Source organism: Gopherus flavomarginatus, chromosome 3 (assembly GCF_025201925.1).
Source record: "Gopherus flavomarginatus isolate rGopFla2 chromosome 3, rGopFla2.mat.asm, whole genome shotgun sequence".
Taxonomy (NCBI): domain Eukaryota; kingdom Metazoa; phylum Chordata; order Testudines; family Testudinidae; genus Gopherus; species Gopherus flavomarginatus.
Window position 1 is genome coordinate 39,069,336 of NC_066619.1, and position 23,585 is coordinate 39,092,920.

At 40.3% G+C, this 23,585-nt stretch overlaps 1 protein-coding gene across 1 annotated transcript in view; it reads right to left on the bottom strand.

The window, feature by feature from the left end:
* PDE4D (phosphodiesterase 4D) overlaps positions 1–23,585 on the bottom strand; it is a 1,077,829-nt gene that overhangs the window by 944,184 nt on the left and 110,060 nt on the right. The window contains exon 2 of the mRNA XM_050946931.1: positions 7,926–8,038. Within this exon, the coding sequence (XP_050802888.1) occupies positions 7,926–7,967 (42 nt within the window). The 5' untranslated portion in view covers positions 7,968–8,038. The remainder of the gene's footprint in view (positions 1–7,925; positions 8,039–23,585) is intronic.

Below are 23,585 nucleotides of genomic sequence, written 5' to 3' on the forward strand. Positions count from 1 at the left end.
GAGGGGTTGCAAGTGCTTTGGAGGTAGGACAATAAGAACAAATGCAAAGTACTTCACTTAGGAAGGAACAATCAGTTGCACACATGCAAAATGGGAAATGACTGCCTAAGAAGAAGTACTGCAGAAAGGGATCTGGGGATCAGAATGGATTACAAGCTAAATACAAGTCAAGAGTGTAACACTGTTGTTTAAAAAAAAAAAAAGAGCGAGAGAGAGCAAGCGAGCGTGAGAGAGAGCGCATGTGTGCAAACAGCATTCTGGGGTGTATTAGCAGGAATGTTGTAAGCAAGAGAAGTAATTTCTCTGCTCTATTCCAGGCTGATTAGGAGTCAACTGGAGTATTGTGTCTAGTTCTGGGTGCCACATTCCGGGAAAGATGTGGACAAATTGGGAAAAGTCCAGGGAAGAGCAACAAAAAATGATTAAAGGTCTAGAAAACATGATCTATGTGGGAAGTTTGAAAAAACTGGATTTATTTAGTCTGGAGAATAGAAGACTGAGGGTGGAGAGAATGATAAAAGTTTTCAAGTACATAAAAGGTTGTTACAAGGAGGAGGGAGAAAAACTGTTCTCTTTAACCTCTGAAGCAATGGGCTTAAATTGCAGCAAGGGCAGTTTAGGTTGGACATTAGGAAAATCTTCCAAACTGTCAGGGTAATTGAGCACTGGAATAAATTGCCTATGAGGTTGTGGAATCTCTGTCTTTGGAGATTTTTAAGAGCATTTTAGACAAATGCCTGTCAGGTATGATTTAGATACTACTTAGTCCAGTCCCCTGAATTCAAAGCAGGACTAAAGGACCTCTCAATGTCCCTTCCAGTCCTACATATCTATGATTCTAGGATTCTGTTATTACAATTTAAAATGACAAGTGACATATGATGGTGGGGGAGAGGGATGCAAGCAAGTTTAACAACAACAACATTATTTACTCCCCGCACCCAACTACTGCAAATCAAGCCCATGCCATATGCTCCTCACTGTAGTCAATGGGTGTCATCCAGTTTCTTATGGGTCTCAGGTAAAAGGTTGATCTCAAGGAAGGACTTAAAAACTTTAAATCCTTAAATTTTAAAGGGAGGGAGAGATCAGGAGCACAGGCACCATATGAATTACTTCAAGGAGGGTGTCTCATATGTGAGGAAAAACATGGAAGAATGTGCGACAAGGCTGGTTGACTAATGGATTGACAAGAGAGGAAAAGTAGGAAGGGACAGTGATGAGAAAGGTCATGGAAGTGAAGGCCACCAACTGAAACTTGATGCAATGAAACAGGGAAGTTAGGGCAAGCTTCTCTTGGGGAATGATATAGTCAAAACAATGGGCAAGGGAGACTGTGGAATTTGGATTGTTTAGAGTGGAATGATACTTGTGTCAAAGCAGCTAGAAGAAGGTTCCAATGATAAAGATGGGAAATGATGATGATGTTTTGGCTCTCTGGACAGAAAGAAAAAGCATAACTGTTAGACTGATGGGATGACAATGTCATCAAGTGGTCAGGAGACTGTATTTCTATTCCTAGCTCTGCCACTGACCTATTGGGCAAGGCCAGTCTCTTAATATGTGTTTGTATAGAGCCTAGCATAATAGTACTCCCAATTTCAGTTAGGTCCTCTAGACACTACTGTAATGAAAAACAAATACCAATGATGTCATCCATGACAGAGACGGTGAGTGGAAAGAAGATGGTTTTGGAGGAAAGACCAGGAACTCAGTTTTGGCCAAGTTAAATTTACATTGGCATTGAGGCATACAGGGCAGCACATCAGAGAAAGAGGCTGAAATGAGACAGGCATAAGGGCAGATCTGAGAGTTACCAATGTAAAGATAGTAGTTAAAGCCTCATGAATTGGTGAAAAAAGGATGGAGGGGGTAAAAGATGAAGTAATGTGGGAATTACATGGAGACATGGATAGGGAAGGAAGAAGACCTACTAACATATGTTGAAGGAACAATGAGAGGTAGTAGCTAAACCAGGAGATGGAGTCATGAAAGCCATAAGAGGAGAAGCTTTTAAGAAAGAGTGAGTGATTGACAGCATCAAAAATATTAGCGATCAAAGATCAAGAGGATGGAGAATAGGTACTGATATTCAGCCAGGAAAAGATAGTTGGTTACCTTTGTTGACCCCTGACCTGATCTTATAGGGTCTATAGTTTTGGGTAAAATATAATCCATCTGCTAAGCATGCTTTTGGAAATAATAATTGAAGTTATTGAAGCTGTAACAAGAAGTAGCAGAACCAAAATACATGTATTAAAAGTAGGTTTGGCTATAGGTAATAAACATTAGGTGTTAAGGGTTTTGAGTGAGGCCTTGTAGAAGTTGGCAGTTGGTTTAAGCTAGCATGAGTATTATGTGCTTGACCGAAGGTTATAAAATTTGGCTATAGATATTCTGTGATATTTACATTAAGTATTGCTCTACTAACAGATAAACCACAAACAGAGTAGCATCTTAAGAGCTTTTTGCAATAAGAGCCTACCACACTGACATATCAAAGCTATTGGGAAAAGGACTGACATGAATGGTTGGGTTAACTGTCAGAAGTGTAATTATGGTCAACCAGAATATCACATATGGACAACTGGAACCCTAAAACTGGTCTCCTGGAATATCAAATATGAATAGAGGGCTGACACTCAATCATATGTGGTCCTGGATGTATACGGGTGAAATGGGAAAAGAGGCTGTCACGCTCATCTCTAGTTGGGACTCTAAGAGCATGACAAGGGGCAACCAGGTAGGAAACCTTGCCCAGCACCTTCCTTTTGTGGTATGCTCCACTGACTCTTTCTTGCATCTTTGTTTTGGATGGTCTCCATAAGGCTGTAAGTGTGTGCCATGCAAGATTGTAAGTATGAACAATGCAGGAAACCACTTGACTATACTTATTCTTACATATACTGATTTTTCTATTATTTCAATTATATTTATGTTAATTGAAGCTCAAGGTTTCTGCATGTTTCGTCAACAATCTCATTTTCTTAATTAATTCTGAGCAGTCGCATGAATCAAGAACCTGTGCTTTGTGACAGGTGCACTTTGCATCCTAAATTAGTCCCAGGCTACACCTTAGTGAGAGCAATTGCCATAGTTTGGAGAAGGTGGAAGACAGATTGAAGAGGATCCAAGGCAGAGCTGGAGGAAAGAAACTTGAACTAGATCTCAACTGCTTCCTCAAAAAAGCCTTTCGCTATAATTTTTTCCCTGCAAAGATGAACTTCACTGTAAAGGAAATTGCGATGTACACATGGCAATGCAATGAAAGCACTTAAAAGTTCCTGTCTGACAGAGACTTTAAATATCAATTTATCATGCATCAAATCCTGCCATCCTTACTCAGGCAATATTCCTATTGAGGTTGTAGGCTGCCAGCCCCTGGCTGCCTCTGTGGAAGAGTCAGAGGACATGCAAAAGGAGTTAAAGTTGCTTCAGGGAAAACACACGTATTTTTCCCAGCCATTTCCTGTTCATCAGCTGCTGTTCTAAGTATGAGCGCATGCTGCTGAAAATGTGTCTGCTGCCCCTCATTCACAGAAACTGACAAAAGGGGGGAGGGGTGGCTTCACAGATGAAGGGGCACCTCAGTGTCCCCTGCAGTTAATCACAGTGAGGCACTGCTTTTTCCCTGTCAATTTGATTCTCTCCAAACTGCAGTGTGTTTGGGGTTAGGTGTTGGGGGAAGGGACAGCATATGAGCCGCAAGCAATGCAATCTGTTCTTGGGATACAGGGTTTTTCAGTCCTTATAGTTAAGGAAGTTAGCTAATGAACCTACCAAATCACTGGCAATTATTTCTCAAGAATGAGAATGAGGGAGGAATCAGACTTTGAAATAATTCAAAACTAGAGCTGGTCAAACTATTCATTATGAATCTCTATTGAAAATATGTAGGTGAATCATTCACATCTGCTAATGTATCAATTTTTATAAGTATTTACTTATGGCTAGATTGTAAATTTACATAGCTACATTGTCCCAGGAGTATTCCAGGGATTGAATTGTGACTCGGTCAAAATTCCTCTTCTGTTTCCCCTCTTGTTCCGGGGGAAACAATAATTACCTTACCCCTTTTCATGGAGCAGCTTATCACTCTGGCTGATAAGCAGAGGAAGCAAAGCCGGGGGTCTTCTCACTCTGACCACTCACTCAGAGGGGAGCATCAGGTTAGCTGTCCTGGTCACTGCAAGATAAAAACTGAGTAGAATTGAGCAGGAGAGTAAAGGAAGTTTTTACTTCCTTGTTACTCCCCTGCATAGCCTGTTAAGGACTATGACAATCTAGCCCTAAGTAATTTGGATAAACAATTTTCACTTATTTGCAGTGTTTTTGTAGACGTGTTGGTCCCAGGGTGTTACAGAGTCAGGGTGGGTGAGGCAATATCTTTTATTGGACCAATGTCTGTTGATGAAAGAGGCAAGCTTTTGAGCTACACAGAGCTCCCCCACAGGTCTGGATCACTCTTTTTAATTTGGAGCGAGTCAGTTGTTTGCAAACTGTTCTGTCTTCCTTGGTATTTTGTTTATCACCTCTGCTTTGTGTTTGTGCATTTGCTTTTGAATACATTTTGGTGTATTTTCCCCAAAATTTTCAAGATTTTCCTGTGTTGGTTGGTTAAATAATCTGTAGTCTGCTCCATTTATGCTCTGCATTTGGATGTGAATTTGTTCTCTAGCTTTGCACATGTCTATAACTCTTGGTAGAGTTTGTGAGGTCTCGCTGAGCATTGTCATCCAACTCCTCCATCCTTTGTCCCTAATCTATCACCAATAAGTTCATCTTTAAGATTTGATGCATGAGTCAGCCATTCTGTGAAGTTTGGCAAAATTCTGATCTATTGTTTCACCAGAATCTTGATATGCTGTCGAAACGATTCCTTTTATGTGATTTTTTGTGGGTTGAAAAAGCTTTTGGAGCACTTCTAGGACTTTACATGCAGTCTGCTGCTGACATATCTAGATGCTATATGAGCATGCACCAGCATTTGCCCATTACAGCTAGTAGTGAGGTTTCCCTGCACAGCTGCTCTCGGCGGGTGGGGTGGGGGAGGGAAATCAGACCCAACTGCAGGAAGCTCCATGACTATTGCCAGCTCTGAAGGCTCCCAGTAGCCATGCAGGGGAAAGGGAAGCCTGTCCCTCCCCAGCCCCACCAGGACTAGCAGCTAGAAGCCCCCCCAGTGGGGGCTCTCCCAGCAGCACAGAGGAGATCAGACCCACCTCCACCTCTGGGAATTTCCCCCAGATGCAAGAAGTTCTACGGCTGCTCACGCTTCAGAGCCCATCTCTGAAGGCAGTGCAGAAGTGAGGGTGTCAATTCCACAACCCCCCATATCAGTTTTGTGACCCCCCCACAACCCCCTTTTGGGTTGGGACCCCCACAGTTACACCACCGTGATATTTCAGATGTAAACATCTGAAAATGTGAAATTGACCAATTTTAAAATGCTCTGGCCATAAAATTGATCAAAACGGACTGTGAATTTGGGAAATGACAGAAGCACCATAACTTGAGTAATTTTAAGCTGCTTTGGACAGATCACTCAAATATTGTATGAGAAGAGTGACTGAAAAGGTGATCAATGTCTTTTCTATCTCTAATTTGTATTATTCTACAGACAGAGATGTGAGGCAAGCCAGGCAAAGTAGTAGAACAAATAAGCTTTAAAGCATTTTTAGGCTAGATTCACAATCAACATTTGGTAGAAAAGCAAAAACAAAAACATTCCAGACACACACAAGGAGGATTCTCTTCTTTACAGGCTAATATATGTGCAATGACATTCTGAAGCCAATGATACAAGATAAGGACTACAGATGAAGCTGAAATCCTAGAATCACAAAAACCTATCTCTGATAAAAAAGATGATGACCTAAAAATGATAAATGCCATTTTCTCCTCTCACTGAGGTGATAATCCTCCTCTTAAATCTCATTTAATTAATTGGAGGCACTTTTTGTTATGCATTTGCAGCTCCTTATTACACAATAAAATATTTGGTCTAAGAGTGACATTTGGAAGCCTGTGGGTAACCCTGATAACCCCAGTTCAATCAAACTGACAAGAGCAGAAGTTGCGGAAAGTCTATTGTCAGCATCAGTGAATAGACAAAACCTTTGGCTGTACCCAACAAATATAATGAAATGCTTTCCCAAAGCCATTCTTGTTAAAACAGAACATTGTATTTTTTAAAAAAAATTTCTTTTCCACTAGAAATGTGCAAGGGAAACAAAAACAAGCAGCTACATTTTTGCTTAAAATAATCTCTCAAAGGTCACAGCTTCTGTTGATTCTTTTCATTCATTACTTAAATAGTAATAGACAAAGTGTGCCCACTTAGAAGAAAATTAATAGCTGCAAGACGGCAGGATTTAGATACTGTTCACATGGCAGGATGTACTACGATTTTACATTAATAGGAAGAATAGCGGAGACCATTCTGCAGGGCAAAAGTTTCGTGAATGTTTCAATACAATAGTAATGTTCACAAAGCTTTCAAAATTTCACCTTTCCCAAAATTTAAATGACAGATGTTTTTGTACCAAAGTATGATCATAGTTTGAAAGAAAGCTGACATACTTTTGCTCTAAAACAGTTCTACTTACATGAGAAATAGAAATTCTTCAGGTCTTTGACCAAAATTTGGTCAAATCTCATTAAACTAATATTAGAGAACCTCAAGTTTCAAGATTTAATGTTATAGTGGTTCTTTCACACAGCCTTAGAATTTCTGCATGTCCTCCTTCAATCAAATAGTGGTAACAGCCTGTTTTGTTGACTTCCCAGAAAAGCTACATTAAACTAGTTATGAAATGAATGAACACGGCACACTAACTAGAAGGATTACCAAACTCCTGCTTTTTTCCTCTATGAATATATTCATTCAGATTTATTCCGTTAAAATTTAAAATGGCAACATTACAGAAAGAGAAAAAAAATTATCTGAGAGGGACAAGTAATTAAGAGTGAACATCTAGGGAAATGTGACTGCCTTCATTTGTTCTGATGATATGACTTCTGGTGACTTCCCTTCCACATCTCCATTCAGTAGGTGGTCCCTTAAATACACTTGGCTGATTAAAGAAAAGGGCACATTCTGAAGCCTCACATACAAGCACTATATTAGAAAGTCAGCTATCTTCCATCCCTGACAGGCAAAATCACTGATGCAGAGGTCTCTAAATACTGCATGTTACTATTGTTCTGTTACGGTCTTTAAAAAAAGATATGGGTTCAGAAGATATTCTATATTTCATTAGTAGTCTTGAATATTATGAGAAAGATACAAGAGGGATAAAGCTAAAAACAAAACAAAAAAAATAAAGGATGAGAAAGTAAAGCATGCCTCATCATCCAAACACATATGTACAGTATTGGCATATTATCACTGTTCACATAGAAGTATTTACTGTACAATGCTGTAAAAAGCATTATCAACTCCCATGCTGCCTAAAGTGCTGGGCACATCATAAATATTTGCAGATCAAGTCTAATCTGAACATCTGCCTTTTCACACAGTTATGCATGTACTGAAGAGATCACTTTACTTGCAAGTTCACAACATTTTTTCTTCCTTTTTGACCTGTATACCTCCTGGGAACATACCAGCTGACTGTTTCATGAATGCTCAGGAAACTTCCCATACTTCTGAATATTAATGCACATAATTCTTTCTGGAAAAAGTTCTTATTCAAAAGAACTCTTAGAGCTACCAAAATAATCTGAGCTCTGTACAGTTTAGATAGCACTAAGTAAGAGAATTGGAGAAGGTTAACAGAGGTCTTATCACAGGTGTTTTCACAATGGTAAAGTTACTTTGTTCCATAGGCTACCAAAAAAATACGCAAGATGATGGCAAAACATTAGGAATGAGAACATGTATAAAAACAAATAGAAAGGTGAAAATAAAGGCTCCTACTTACACTTTTACTCCTGACATGTAGGGTACCGGTGTTCTTGTTCATGATGAGATTACTAAATCTGAAAAGTTCTATGGGTTTCAAAACTCCTGCCCATTCAACTGCCAGCTGATATACTGAAAGGAAATGAAAGGAACTATTAATTTATTCAGTTAATATTGAGGTCTATGCATTATTTTACAGCACCTACTACTGTGCAGCACATGGCACAATAAAAGAAAACGGCATCTATACCTGTATAGTCTAACAAAGTGGTTCTTTCAAGATGTAGCAAACCACAACCACCTGTCTATAAAGAAACATGTACATCCATTAAAACTGTATATTTTGCAGGCACGGCAAGAGAAAAGTTTACAGCAGATTACAGATTTCTCAAGTTACTTATTGCCACCGAGATTTAACTTGATATGGATTATTTGCTTAAACATCATAGAGTTTGTTTGGTATCCTTAGGCAATATCTTTCAGAACAGCCTGAGTTTGGGAGAAATCTGCTAGGTTATTTTCTAGTCAGACCAGCAGACACACCAAATCTAGAGAAAAAAAGTTGTGGGTTCATTTTTAAAAATTCTGGTGCCCAAAGATGCTTCACTTAGTACTTGTGTACTTTTATGTAGGCATCTAAATTTGAAAAAAAATGGTCTTTATTACTGTTATTTTATTAATAAGCACACTCTCTAGCAAGTAATAATGAAGTGCCATCTAGTGCTTCAATAGGCAGCATCTGCACTTTATCAGCCTCTAGACAAGTGCTCCATGTGCAGCAGTTGTAAAAGAGGATTGGCATAATTAAAGGGACACATGTATGTCCCAAAATGAGGTATCTGAAAGCTTTATAATCTGACTATTTTCAGTGCACTAATACTCACATTTCCAGTGGAAAGATTCTACCCTTTGTCCATGCAGGTGATAGAATTTTCACTGGGGGCAGGGAGGCGGAAGTCAAGAAATGCATGCACAGGTCTGGGTTCACACAAGGGATAGCCAAGTTGAGGCCCTACTAAAAATCAACCCCGACCATTTTTGAGGACTTCCTGAATATTTATCAGCAGAAATAACTAACATTGGCACTATGCATTTATGCATTCATATAAGCTTAACACACAGAGATGTTTGTAGTTCTAAACCCATGCACGCTTGTCTTCAGAAAATTATAATTCACACATAATTATGAATGTTGGTGTATCAACAAAAGCCGAAGTCTCTGCAAATATCATGTATGTGCCTATACATGTTTTGCGAAAAAAAGTTAAGTTTTGGTGACAGGTACTTTATAGCCTGTAACATCATCAAATGCCTCATCCATAGAAAAAAGTTTCTTTCTTAACATTGTGTTTTCTATTTAGTATAGCTACGGGGGGGAGGGGGAGAAACTTCATTACATAATCAATTCCAATTGTGTTTTCTTAGTCCATGGGTAGGAAATATATTTAAACACTTAGGAAGGTGAATATATATGTAGACTATATTCCCACTGACAGAAAAGAATAATTAGGAGTATTCAAAAGATTCAGCTGCTGTTTTTCAGTTCTGAATCAGCATGTCAGCTTTTATACTGTAGCTACACTTTTAAATGGGGATCCATTATTTGCAGCCTAAAACAGATGCATGGTCATACATGCAAATATCCCAAAGTCTAGGAACCTAATCCACAGGTAGAAGGGATATTTTAAATGTGTGGTCTTACAGTTATTGAAACAGTTTTTGTTGCTGAATGGCCATTATTTAGCATTCTATATAATATGTAAAGGAAGTTCTTCCACCTTATTTAGAGGAAACTGAAATTTTCATCTCCGGAATATTATCATTATGTGACACCGCCCAGACCAGACCCCTAGCTGTTGGTATCTGAGCAATCCTCCACCATGTAGCAAGTTACACGTTTTGCAGTCATTGCATGCATGGCAGAGAATAAAGATGTGAAGCACTTCAATGCCATGGTATGGTGTGCAGATGGAAAAACTTATAGTGTCGAGCCTCACACCAGTCTGGCCAAAGATAATGGAGGGATTTCTTTTAACTAAGGTACCTGGACTTATTTTGTTGCTACAGAAAAGAATTCAGTAGTTACAGTACTTACTGGCAGACAGGCTAGCAAAGGTCTGGTTAAGTCTTATTCGAAGTCCTGCTATGCCTCCTTTGAGCTATGTAAAACAATATAAAGCATACAAGGTCTCTATTCAGAGTAAGGCTCTCAGTGGCACCTCCTCAGTACATATGATGCCCTAATGAGTTAGCTAGGCTGCCCGATGGACTAGCCTGCCTGATTGGCTGAGGAAGCCAGCAGGCCACTTCTTAAACCTAGCAGCAGCTCACTGGCTGTTCAACGCACGTGCACATGGCTATGGACTCTCTGCCTCCCTGTGTTCGTCTCTCCAAGCCTTGCTCCTCCACTGCTTCAGCCCAGATCCTGCCTTGCACTCGGCCATGTTCCCATCCTGTTCTAGCCTTTCTTCTACCTCAGAACCAGTCCTGCTCCTGCCTTCCTTTACTCTTGGTAATGCAATTCCAATCCTCAGCTCTCATTCCTGATTCTATCTCTGCCTCAACCCTTGGCTCTGGCATTCAGACTCCAACCACTAGGCATGACTGCCTAAGACCTGGTCCACTGACAGTTTCCATTCAAGAGATCATGAACAAGAGGTCACACATCTGTTCAAAAGGAAGGACAAAGTCCCCTTAGAGTATGCAAGGGGGACCTGGCTCAAAGACTGCCATATACATTAAGAGTAAATACAGGGATAACACTACTGTTGCTTGAAGAGGAGATTGTCAACTCTATAGTTTCAATTATAGCAGTCACTTTCCTCTTAATTGAACGCATCTTTTCTAAGGGCCTCTTGGGATGGAGGAGAGGCTGAAATACATAATGTTACAACAACCTCAATATATTAGTCTTCTAGATATTCACATTACCTTTATTCAGTGATGAGCTGCCAAAATCTTAACAGCTGGTTCCCTATAAAAAGTTCTGATTTAAGGGATGTGCCACAGTATGTATTTTTTGTACCAATAGGGTTACCATACGTCCGTATTTTCCCAGAAGGCAATTTAAGAACCAAGAAGCCTGACGTGTCTGGGAGAATACGGATGTATGTTAACCCCACCTAAAGTTCGTTTTTTAAAAAATGGGCCTGAACTAGAAATGAGCTCCATTTCACACGTGTGGGTCCCTGCCACTCCCTGGGAGTGTGCTAGGGTGACCAGATGTCCTGATTTTTGGGTCTTTTTCTTAAATAGGCTCCTATTACCCCGTACTCCCATCCTGACTTTCACACTTGCTGTCTGGTCACCCTAGGGTGTGCACATGTGTGGGTCCCAGCTGCTCCCTGCCCCCCTCATTGAAGCAGGTGTGCAGGGATACTGCCCTGGGCACTGCATGGCACCAGTAGACTTGAGGCTGGCTGCAGAAAGGGGCGTGGGGCAGGGCTAGCTGGAGGCAGATAGTGCGGGGCTGGCTGCGAGCAGGTTAGGGGGTGAGCAGGGATTGGCTGGAGACAGCGGTGTGTGGGGCTGACGGGCTTCAGGCAGGGCCGCAGGGGGGTGCGGCAAGGGTTGGCTGGAGACAGGGCAGGGGGTGCAGCAGGGGCTGGCTGGAGACAGGGGCTGGCTGCGGGCAGGGTGGCGGGCACTCACAGGGAGAGCTGCTCGGAGCAGCCAGACACAGCCCAGGCCAAGCAGAGCAGCCGGAGACCACCAGGCAGCAGCGGGAGGCCCAGGGCCCGGGGGGGGGGGCAGCAGGGATCGCGCCCCCGGCAGCCAGAGGAGGAATTACATCACTTCCTGGCCGGAGCCCATCAAAGCCGCAGCACCCCCTTACAGGGAAGCGGGTTAACAACTGGTTCAAACGAACCAGTGTGAACCAGCTCCAGCTCACCACTGCCTTTATTAATTCAGTTTACAAAAGCCAGGATTTTACCAAAACTTTATCACCTTACTAATTGTCACTACAGTCAATAAAGACGCTGGAGTGAAAAAAAGTCTGCCCCCCCAATTCTAGCTTTGCACAGCACTAACACAAGCAATATCATATTTGTAACCTTTAATTGCCATTGCCAAATATGCAGTCCTCATTGCCAACATTTATGGTTTTAAATAAAATAAACTTGCTAATAAATTTTTTGAGCTTCTCTCCACCCCCTTAGCAAAAATTTTCTTGAAGAAAAAGTAAACAAAACAGTTTAACTTCAAACCTTGTATTTAAAATCCTGTTTGCAGAACACATGGGGAGTGGGAGAACGAGGAGGGGACAAGAGGGGAGAAAGAATGGACAATTTAGAACTAAAACCTCGATTCATTACTAAGACAAAAGCCTCTGGCTTAAGTAAATGATTTGTCTGAGTAATGGTTGAGTGGAAACAGTAAGGACTTCAGGAGTTGGAGATCACCGTGCTACTCCTTACTTTAAAATGTAATCAAAACATTTAACAAAGAAATAGCAAATGACAAGAGCTATCCATGTTACGCACTTTACAGGGATGAGTCCGAATTCTCCTCTTTCTTAAGGTCTCAGCAAATCACCTATTTACTTAGGGAAGGAGCCTTAATAACTATTACTGAGAATGATTTTTCCATTTGAAAATATTACATCATGACACAGCAAAGAAAAACAAAACAGGTGATTTTTTTTTTACCTGAAGGTTTGTTAGTTTGAAACAGTCAAGTAAGAATCCCTGTTTCCAACTGCACTGTTTATCCAATCAGTCAACATATGTCATCACACTCATCATTTAGCCTTTAAACAATGAAGATTCGAATACATATATAATGCAAATGCTTCTACTGAGCTGGTGTGTCTATTACAAGGTACTTCTGTTTGCTGAGCAGCTTCTGGGGCTAGGTGTGATGAAATTAAACCATTTTGCTTTTCATATTCTATTTCTAATTCTATATTTTAGCAGCTACTTCAAGATGTTTCTATGCAGCTGGGAGGTCAGTGACTGATAAAACAGCAGATGCAGACAGAAAGCAGAAAACTCATTCATGATAGGAAAAAAGCAGTGCTTACAGATGAGAACACTAAAGGGCTATTGGGGGAAAGGAGAGAGGTACTTAAAGGGAGGAAATGGAAAGACACTAAAAACATGGCTGAGCTGACTGAACTTTATTTTTTAAAAGCCTCCGGTAAAGAAATAAATTAAAGTAGCCCCTGTAGAGTGTGGAATTGATAGATAAAAATGTATCAAGAGGGATACATGTCATACACAACATAGGAAAAAATGTTTATAAAAAGACTAGAGCTGAGCAGAATAATTCTCATCACGCAATTTGCTGAATTTAGCCTCTTTCTGCTTGAGGTATATGTATGAGCAATTCCCTTAAATTCTATTTGTTATTCAAAATCATTCAACAACATTTGCGAAGGTTGGGGAGGAGGGTCTCAGTTTTCTTTGAGAATCAAGGTGTGGCTGTGAACAAAATTCTGAGTATTTCTTATTTGTATATCAGTAAGGCCCAGTTGCCCTATTGTACACAGCACCTGCGTGAATACAATAGCAAAGACAATGCCTGCCCTGAAGAGTGTGCAAAATGCTACACCTACAGAAGGTGAAAATTAACTTATTCTGCAAGTAGTCCCACTAAGGGCAACAGAATTACCTGGAGAGTAAGGTACTGCTCAGCATAAGTAATGATGGTTGCCTCTTACCTCAGGCCTTCCACCCCAATAAAAGAGCACATACATTGATACACCCAAGACTTACAAAATTAGATTTTAGAACACTCGTTTCTCCCTCCATTTTTAGTTCCACCACAACGTGCCTTTTTCCAGCCCTAACAATCAAACCAAGGGAAAGAATATCAAACGATGGAGAAGGGGTATCAGGTGTGTGAAGCCAAGAGAACTGAGTTATGATTGATACTATCGGATTAGTGCCAAAAGCAAATCTCAACCACTGTTGTAGCTTGGTCCTCTAGAGAAGCTACCCTGCTGAAAGAGCTACTCTTCAGTTGTGGGAAAGCCACAATCCTTGAACTACCTCATCTCTGTGCCTGTTGATCTTTGAACTAAACAAAGTAAATACACAAAATAGTACTTTAAACAAATAAACTGGGTCTATGACTGATTTCTATGGTGTCCAAAATATTCATAGCCAAGGTTATCATTTTTGTGGATCAATCCAAAAAAACAAAATCCTCTGAAAAATGTAAACACATGCATAAGTCCATGAAAAACAAGAATAAATTCCTTGAACTCAGTCACTCAAGTTAGATCCCAGGACAATTAACCGCCAAATCCTGAAGTAGTTTTCCAGTTGCTGAGTAAAAATTCTATGGTTCTGAAACTAATTTGCAACAAACATGAGACAATCCATAAAGCTTTTTCAGATAGAATATCCAGTATTTCCAGATGGACACTGGTTGCTGAGTCATTCATTAAGATCACCCTGCAAGTTTTCTGAAAAACTTAATGTTAGTAGGAATACAATATTTCCATCAGTTCTGTAGTGCATTGAGAGACTAAAATGCAGCTGCACAGTTGTCTGCTCAATTGTCTGTTGTATTGTGCAATGGCTGCATATTCTCATTTTAAAAAAATAATTTCCCTAAGTGACATCTCTTTCAGAAACCAAACAGGAATTAGTCAGGTCATCAAGGTGATCAGCATTTCCGTATACAATGGTTGGAGTTGTTCACATCAGGTACCAGAACTGTTGCACTTGGTGAAAACTTGAGATGATTTCACTATCCACAGATGCCAATCTAATTCTTAGAAACTTATAAATACTGATTATATATTGTTTTACTTACATACATGCACACAATGTGTCTGGAGGGTTGGAAGACGGTAGCAACATTAGTGTTATTGAGCCAAAACCTGAAATTAGCTTGTTATTAGATCTGAGCCCTATTTATCTAATTATCCATCCAAGTTTGGGTCCAGTTCTGGCCACCTTCTATTTTAAACAACAAACAGCAAAAATGTGCATTTATTCTTTAGAAAGTTCTGGGCTGGTTTGTTTTGCAAAACTAAAACCAGGAGTCATCAGGGCCCCAAGTCCCTTATATCCAACTCCCCATCACCAATCACCATTGTCAGCGGTTGGGTGAGACAGAGTTCAGAGTGGTCTAGTTGTGCAGCATTTCTACTTTTGACCAGTTCAGGTCAATGAGCTGGACAAAAACCCTTCCAATTAATTTTGAAAAGGTACAAAGCGAACACACACAGCATCTTAAGGCATTAGCAATCTGTTAAGTTATTCTGCATCTATTACCTTTCATTAGAGACCAGATATGTTTTTGAAAAGATGTTTCCAGTTGTTAATCTCAAAGACAGGCAAAGTACTGTCCCTCTGCAGTAAATAATGAAGGGAGACAAATATGATTCACTTTCTCACCATGGCAGACATGAGTTATTCAGTGACCAAAGCCGGTTTGACAGGCTGCAATGTTAGCTTTTTTTAATCTCAGCTGGAGATGCTGTTTAGGGACATATGACTTTTCAAGCTGATCAGGACAGCATACAGAAGAAAAATAAAATAAAACAAACAAAAGAGCAGAGGAGCTGTAACGAGTCTATTAGCCTACACTAATAAAATATAAAAAAGAGCAATACTGAGTGGCCTAGTCATCTGCAACTGAGTTGTGAAGGGGAGGATGGTTCCAAAACACAAATGGAGCCAGGTCTATATTTTCATATTCTACTCATTCCTTCTACGTTCACCCCCACTACAGTGTTTCTAGGACTGAATTGCACAAATTAGTATGAATGAGCAGCAAAAAAATAAGTCACTATGGACAGATTGTGGACTGAAAATTAAGATCTACCCATAAGACAAGTCTAAAGAAAGACACATGAATAAATACTTGGACACACAGGGCCAAATTCATTCTTGGTGCAACTCCACTGTCTCTTTACCTCCTTTTATGGAAAAGGACTGACTGATAAAGCAATTTATAACTTGCTGTAGTATTATCTAATAAAATAAAATAATAATAATAATAGGAGATATATAGGATAATAGGAGATATATCTATCTCCTAGAACTGGAAGGGACCTTGAAAGGTCATTGAGTTCAGCCCCCTGCCTTCACTAGCAGAACCAATTTTTGTCCCAGAACCCTAAGTGGCCCCCTCAAGGATTGAACGCTACCCTGGGTTTAGCAGGCCAGTGCTCAAACCACTGATCTATCCCTCCCCCCCCTCTTCTACTACAGTATGCAGCATATTATTGTTAAAAATAAACTATAAACATTTTCTTTGCACCTCTATATTTTCTCAGTGAAAGCAGATTACAATTTAAGAAAGAGAGAAATGCAAGTAGGGATCAGCAACAAATGACTACTTACTGCTGTAAGCAAAACCCAACAACAGGAAGCTTAGACTGACACTTGAATGGGCTCAGCACAAATCTCAGGCTTATCAGTCTGTATACTCCAATAGCTTTGTAGCCAGACCTAACTCCATTGACTTATATAGTAACAGGGGGCTCAAGCCAAAGTGTTCTAATATCAAACACACAAACAAACATATGAAAATAATGGTGAAGTACAAAAGTTTAATTGGCAATAATTTGGGAACTCCTCTTTATTTGCAAGTGGCAAAACCAAGAGTGAGTAACAGCACGCTGCCTGTGCCGAACAAATATTAATAAATCTTTATGGAACACCAAATGATAGTGGATTTTGTCTATCATAGAATCGTAGGACTAGAAGGCACCAAGGAGAGGTCTTCTAGTCCAGTTCCCTGCACTCATGGCGGGACTAAGTATTATCAAGACCATTCCTGATAGGTGTTTGTCTAACCGCCTCTTAAAAATCTCCAATGATGGAGATTTCACAACATCCCTAGGCAATTTATTCCAGTGCTTAACCACCATGACAGTTAGGACATTTTTCCTAATGTTCAACCTTAACTATGCTTGCTGTAATTTAAGTCTATTGCTTCTTTTCCTATCCTCAGAGGTTAAGAAAAACTATTTTTCTCACTTCTCCTTGTAACAACCTTTTATGTACTTGAAACCTGTTATGTCCCACCATCTGTCTTTTCTTCTCCAGACTCAACAAACCCGATTTTTTCCATCTTTCCTCACAGGTCATGTTTTCTAAACCTTTAATCATTTTTGTTACTCTTCTCAGGACTTTCTCCTATGTGTCCACATTTCCTGAAATGTGGCACCCAGAACTGGATACAATACTCCTATGGCCTAAACAGCATGGAGTAGAGTGAAAAAATTACTTCTCGGGTCTTGCTTACAACACTCTTGCTAATACATCCCAGAATGATGCTCTCTCTCTTTTTTGCAACGTTACACTGTTGACTCATATTTAGCTTGTGATCTACTATGATCCCTCAGATCCCTTTCCGCAGTACTCCTTCCTAGGCAGTCATTTCCCATTTTATGGGTGTGCAACTGATTGTTTCTTCCTAAGTGGAATATTTTGCATTTGTCCTTATTTGAATTTTATCCAATTTACTTCAGATCATTTCATCAGTTTATCCAGATCATGTTGAATTTTAATTCTATCCTCAAAGCACTTGCAACCCCTCCCAGCTTGGTATTGCTTTATAAGTGTACTCTCTATCCCATTATCCATATCATGGATGAAGAAATTGAACAGAACCGGACCCAGAACTGATCCCTTTAGGACCCCACTCACTATGCCCTTCCAGTTTGACTGTGAAACACTGATGATTACACTCTGGGAACAGTTTTCCAACCAGTTAAACACCCACCTAATAATAGCTCTATCTAAATTGTATTTCCCTATGCCATATACAGCGACGAAGAGCTGCGTCTCCACTCCTCCTCCTCCCTCCCAGAAAGTCCTAAGCATGAAGCGCTGGTAGGGATAGGAAAGAACAGGGACTCGCCACATCTCCACTCCTCCCTCTCCCTCCCAGAAAGTCCTAAGCACCGCCAAACAGCTGTTTGCCATTTTTATGCATTTAGCCTCACACTGAAATACACTTGATAAGAATATGCTAGCTATGACAACTCTTCAGCAAACTGATCTCAGCCTATGTTTTACAGCAGGTTTCCTGCTTTTAAGAATTCTTTGAAAGGTCACAGTAATACCACACTATTGGAGAAATTTATTAAGAGACCATTATAAAAGGATGTTTTCCTTCAATATAAGAATTGGATTAAAATTATTGTAACAGTTAAAATAGTTATATTATAAAACTTTGGGAGAGTGTCAAATCTTCCTGCTGCAGAATGGCCATCCTATTCTGCTTAACTGGGCAAGGATAGGAAATTGTCACAGGCTAGTTTGGGTAGATTTGGGGGCCTGATCATGCTCCCCTTGAAGTCAAAGGCAACACACCTAGTTGCCTTCATTGGAAATGTGAGCAGGCCCATCTACTGCTTATACAATTACCACACATGCAGGGATAAGTGTATAGCACCTTTGTTAGTGCTAAAACTTCACAGGTAGAGTGTGAAGGTCATATGCAAAGCCAGATTTAAAAGTGGCAGGAAGAGGTTGGTGGAATGAGAGGCATATATTTAAATCAGATTGCTTACAGTTATGTTTAGTGACACAAAATTGCATTTTGTAAGAAATATTAGTTTTAGGAAATTGAAATATATTTATTAGGTGTTGTGAAAGACCAGCCACAGCACAATTGGTGTGCCCATCTCAGCTTCCCTTGTCAGGTAATCCAAAGACTGTGCCAGGCTCCCTTGATAGAAAAACTTGCCCCCAGGAAAGGTGTTAATTACAAAACATAATGCAAGTAGTCTGTGACAAAAGTCCTGAAACCTCTGTGCGTGTTGTCCTTCCTTAAATCCCTATTCTCCACCCTCCCCATCAGCCTCTGTGCTGGAAGTGCATCCTCACCATACTCTATTGTCTTCCACTACACCTAGCTCTCCTCCCCCACAGGTCTTTTCTTCCCCTGCCAGGACAGCTCCCTCAGCCTATCCAGTTAGAGTACAACCCCTCTCTTCCAAGTAGGAAACCCCACCACCTCTCTGTTTGGAGATTACCCTCACTAAGAGAGCATCCCTCATTCCCTCCAGCCCTCACACTGTTCCCCTACGTCCAGCTCTCGGTGGTGGACGCATCAGCAGTGAGCCCCTCCCAGGGCCGGCTCCAGGTTTTGTGCCACCCCAAGCGACAAAAAAACACGCAGATCGCGCTATGCCACTTCACTCTTCGGTGGCAATTCAGGTGTAGGTCCTTCATTCTGACGGGGACTGAGGGACCTGCCGCAAAATTGCTGCCTAAGACCTGGAAGCGCCCCTTGGCATTGGCCACCCCAAGCACCTCCTTCTCTAGCTGGTGCCTGGAGCTGGTCCTGGCCCCTCCACTGCTCTCCTGCCTTCAGCCTCAGCTTGTATAGATCAGCTAGAAACACCCTCTTCCTGCTCTCCATCCATCAGTCTTCTCCCAGGAGACACCTTCTGGTCCTATGCAGTGTTGTTGTAGCCTTATTAGTCCCAGGATATTATAGAGAAGTTTTCACACAGAAGTCGAAGAATGATTCCCTATTTTATAAACAAACAATATTTTTTCATTGCCTATAATTTCTTTGTTCTTCCATTTATTTTCTCCCCCACTGAAGAACAAATCATTTTAAAGAAAGGGAGCAATATTAGAAAGTCGGACTCATATACACAATATATTGTTGACTGGTCTTCCCTTAAACATGCATCTGAGAGAAAGGAAATAAGGCATAATTGGTACTAAATTTGAAGAGATTACAAGATATTTCTCTCAGAGTCTAAGTAATGGCATACAGTTATAGTTTAGCTAGAAGACCAGCACATTACACACAAAAAAAGTTCTCCCCTCTAATATTGGATATGAAAGAGAAATTTGACATCCACACCCCTAAAAGAATGCAGTAAAAATTAAGCACAGTACAAGAGCAAAAAAACCCAATATTCATTCGCTTTCTTCTCTGCCTCTGTATATTTAGCTGCTTGCAGTACAAAAACATCCACAAGTTTGATGAAGCATTTTTCAAAAGACAGCTGAAAATGAAGCAGATTTAAATTCAGATATTCAAATCTCTAAAGAAATCATATTGCTCCAGATTTAGAATTTCTTTAGCAGTAAGTAGTGAAGTGTTCAATTACTGTCATTTACTTTTTACGTTCAATATTGGAACAAAGTAATCATCATCGCAGCCTCAGTCCATTCAATGCAGAACACCAGCAGACAGGTCCTGGCCAAAATATGGGCCAGTTGGTCTAACAAGGTGGTCACAAAATGTACTTGCTATGTGACCAGGGCTGCCCAGAGGATTCAGGAGGCCTGGGAGCTGCAGTGCTTGTCTTCGGCAGCATTTCGGCAGCCGGGGGCCCTTCAGTTGCTCCGCATCTTCAGCGGCACTGATGGGCCCCCCACCGCCGAAAAGCCACCAAAGACCCAGACCGCCACTGGGCCAGGGCTCGCGGGGCCCCTGCGGGGCCTGGGGCAAGTGGGGCAAGTTGCCCCAGGCCCTCCCACCCCCTGGCAGCCCTGTATCTGAGTCTCCATACTATCATCAGCATAGTCCATCTTGTCTCGCTTCACCCTGCAATATGACCAGGCCATTGTAATTTTCTTTCTTCTTAGTCTTTGTGTTGTTTCCTTTCTTAGGTTGTTCAAGGAAATTGTCACCTGTAGCTTTCACTCCATGCATCTGAAGTAGTAAGGTTTTTACCCACAAAAGCTTATGCCCAAATAAATCTGTTAGCCTTTAAGGTACCACCGGACTCCTTGTTTTTGTGGATACAGACTAACACGGCTACCCCCTGATAACCAGCAGGATTGAAAGCCCGCCCATGTGCACACATTTTGCTTTTTTGCCAGTTCATCGTAACCCTATCTGTTCAAACACTTTTAAACACACACTATATGCTGGTAGAATTTTACAGTTTACAAAAGGCTCACTTGTCATTGTCATTTAAAAATCATGTCTGCAGCTAAAGATTTTTTAATTATGCGATTAACTTCACAATCCAATTAAACTTGTGCTGTAACATCCTCTTTATAAAAATGCTCATTTCTATAATTTATCAGTAATTTATTCATGTGTTCTGTTCTAACAACCTCCACCTATTCCCCATCTCCACACACAGTATTGTATAGTGTCTTTTCCGTATGACATCATACGTCCATTTTTCTGTCTGTGTTGGTGTACTGTAATTTCTATTGCTGCCACTCTTCATGCACCATGCTCCCACTACTTCTTCACTCTCTTATTCTTTACCTCTATTTGTATTTATTGCTGCATTTCTTTTCTAGTTTGAGTCAGTTGTTTTTTTTCAAATTTAACCCAATGGATCAGACTCTGCTTTAAATTAAACTATATAGAATAATTCCGCAGAACAACTCTAAAGATATATTGGTGTAGCTTAGCTCAGAATTTGGCTTGTAGTGTCAAAATGTATAATACACTGTATATAAACTGTTATTTAGAGAGTGCAGTACTATAAAAGATTTGCAATTCCCAGACTTGCTATGCAACAATAGCTGCTGTACAGTTCAAGAATGCTGTTTGTGGATATGAATTTTTCATTCAGCGGAGAGAACGCTTTTAACACAGCAAATGAAGAAATTTGTATACAACTTCAAAGAAAACCTCTATAAGTACTGTAATTTTCTATGTCATATTTGGATACAACTCTGTCACAATAAGAGAAGAACAACATCAAAGCTGTGAAATCCATGAACAAAATAGAGAGAACCTTGTCAGATATAGATTTTACTTTTTTATTTTAATAATGATGAAGTGTGCAACTAGAAAATATTATATGCGAGGCAGGTTCTTTAAAGTGTTTGCTCTAGAGGAATCGCCTGCTTTATATTCTTGTCACACGCTGATGACAGTCAAGGTCAAATTGCTAACGCCTAGTTTGGGGAATCTAAAAGGCAAAAATACTACATTGAGAAGGATCTGGGTTTTCAGAAAATAAGCTATCTAGTGTACAGGATAATGTTTATTTAAATTATAACAATTAATTTTTTTAAAATTAAGATTGCAATCTTAAAATTACTTCCAGTGACAAATTGTTCAGACGGAAACAAGCTGTTCTCATGCTTCAGAAAGTAGGCCTGGAACTGAATGGTTATTCTATGAGATGAAGCTGAACAAAGTTTAAGAAACTGAAACTTTTATCACTTTCCTTTTGGTAAAATTTATTTGAAAATAGTATGATGTGAAAATTAGTGCACTTTCCCTTTAAGTGCTATTTAAGATTCCCAAAGCCAACATACCATGTTTTAATTAAGATGGTACACTGTGATTGTACAAAGAATTTAATTCACTCCTAACATGTGTTTATAGCTTATTTTTTTTGCAGAGGGAGGAAGGAAAATTAAGTACTTTTACTAACAAACAACAAAAAAAGAGGGATTGCTAAATTGAAAATAGAATGTAATCTTTTTCAGTTTAATTAAAGTATGCTTTCATTTACTCACAGTTTCAAGGCACATTATAATGATTTGGGGGCAAAGCACCTCACCCTAAAGAAACCCAAAAGAAAACTATATATGGAAAAATATTAATTCATCTTCATCTCATGCTGTCATTTGAGATTCTTTCCTTCAAACTAGGCAACAGCTTTCACAGATGGTGATAGGAGGGGTCTCCCGGGGTTTATCAACATCTTATTTTTTCTAAGCTACACTGTCACAGATATAGATTTTTTTTAGTTCATAACAAGTCCCATGCTAAGTCTCTGATCTCAGATCCAGAAAGACATCTGGTGTCTCAATGCAGTTCAAAAAATATTCTGTAAAAAGTTTCCAGGACCACATGCTGCCTTTTTTTCCCCCCACCTCTCTTTTACACCCTCCTCCTCCTCCTCCCCCCCTCCCCCTCCGCCCCATACCAGACAGTGAATAGAGGAAGCAACTGAAATTTAGACTAAGGACCCAGTTCTGCAGTAGTCCTTAGGCAGTCAAAAATCCTACTGATTTCTTAAGTTTTGCCTGATTCATAGAATCATAGAAGACTAGTGTTGGAAGAGACCTCATCTAGTCCAACCCCCCTTGCTCAAAGCAGGACCAACACCAACTAAGGCATCCCAGCAATGGCTTTGTCAAGCCAGGCCTTAAAAACCTCTAAGGATGGAGATTTCACCACCTCCCTAGGTAACCCATTCCAGTGCTTCACCACCCTCCCAGGGAAACAGTGTTTCCTAGTATCCAACCTAGACCTCCCCCACTGCAACCTAAGACCATTGCTCCTTGTTCTGTCATCTGCCACGACTGAGAACACCTGAGCTCCAGTCTCTTTGGAACCCCCCTTCAGGTAGGTAAAGGCTGTTATCAATCCCCCAAGGAAGAGTTTCAAGAGAAGAAAATATCCCTTGGGGGAAATTAGAAGAAAATCAGGGAAATCACACACTCATCCCCTAAATCAAAGCAAAAACACTTCAAGGTGCAAATTGGTTTACAGAAACCCCAAGATCATCATCAAATTGCATATAATGTCAAAGCACAAAAAGATTTCAAAGCACATATTGCAAAAGCAATGGCATTAGTCCAAGTGTCCTCTCACAACATTGTACCCAACTGGATAAAATATTCTTTGCCTCCTAAACTGAATTGTTATGTAGTGCTGGTGTGCACTGCAAAATAGCCATTACATTCAACTACAGAGGTGACTGCAATTCAGTGCAGAGGGAATGACTCCTACATAAGCAGAGTTTTATTAAGTGTTCATGATCCATTGAGGGGAAAAAAAGGCATTAGCAGATGTTTTATTCTCCACTTCCAAGTAT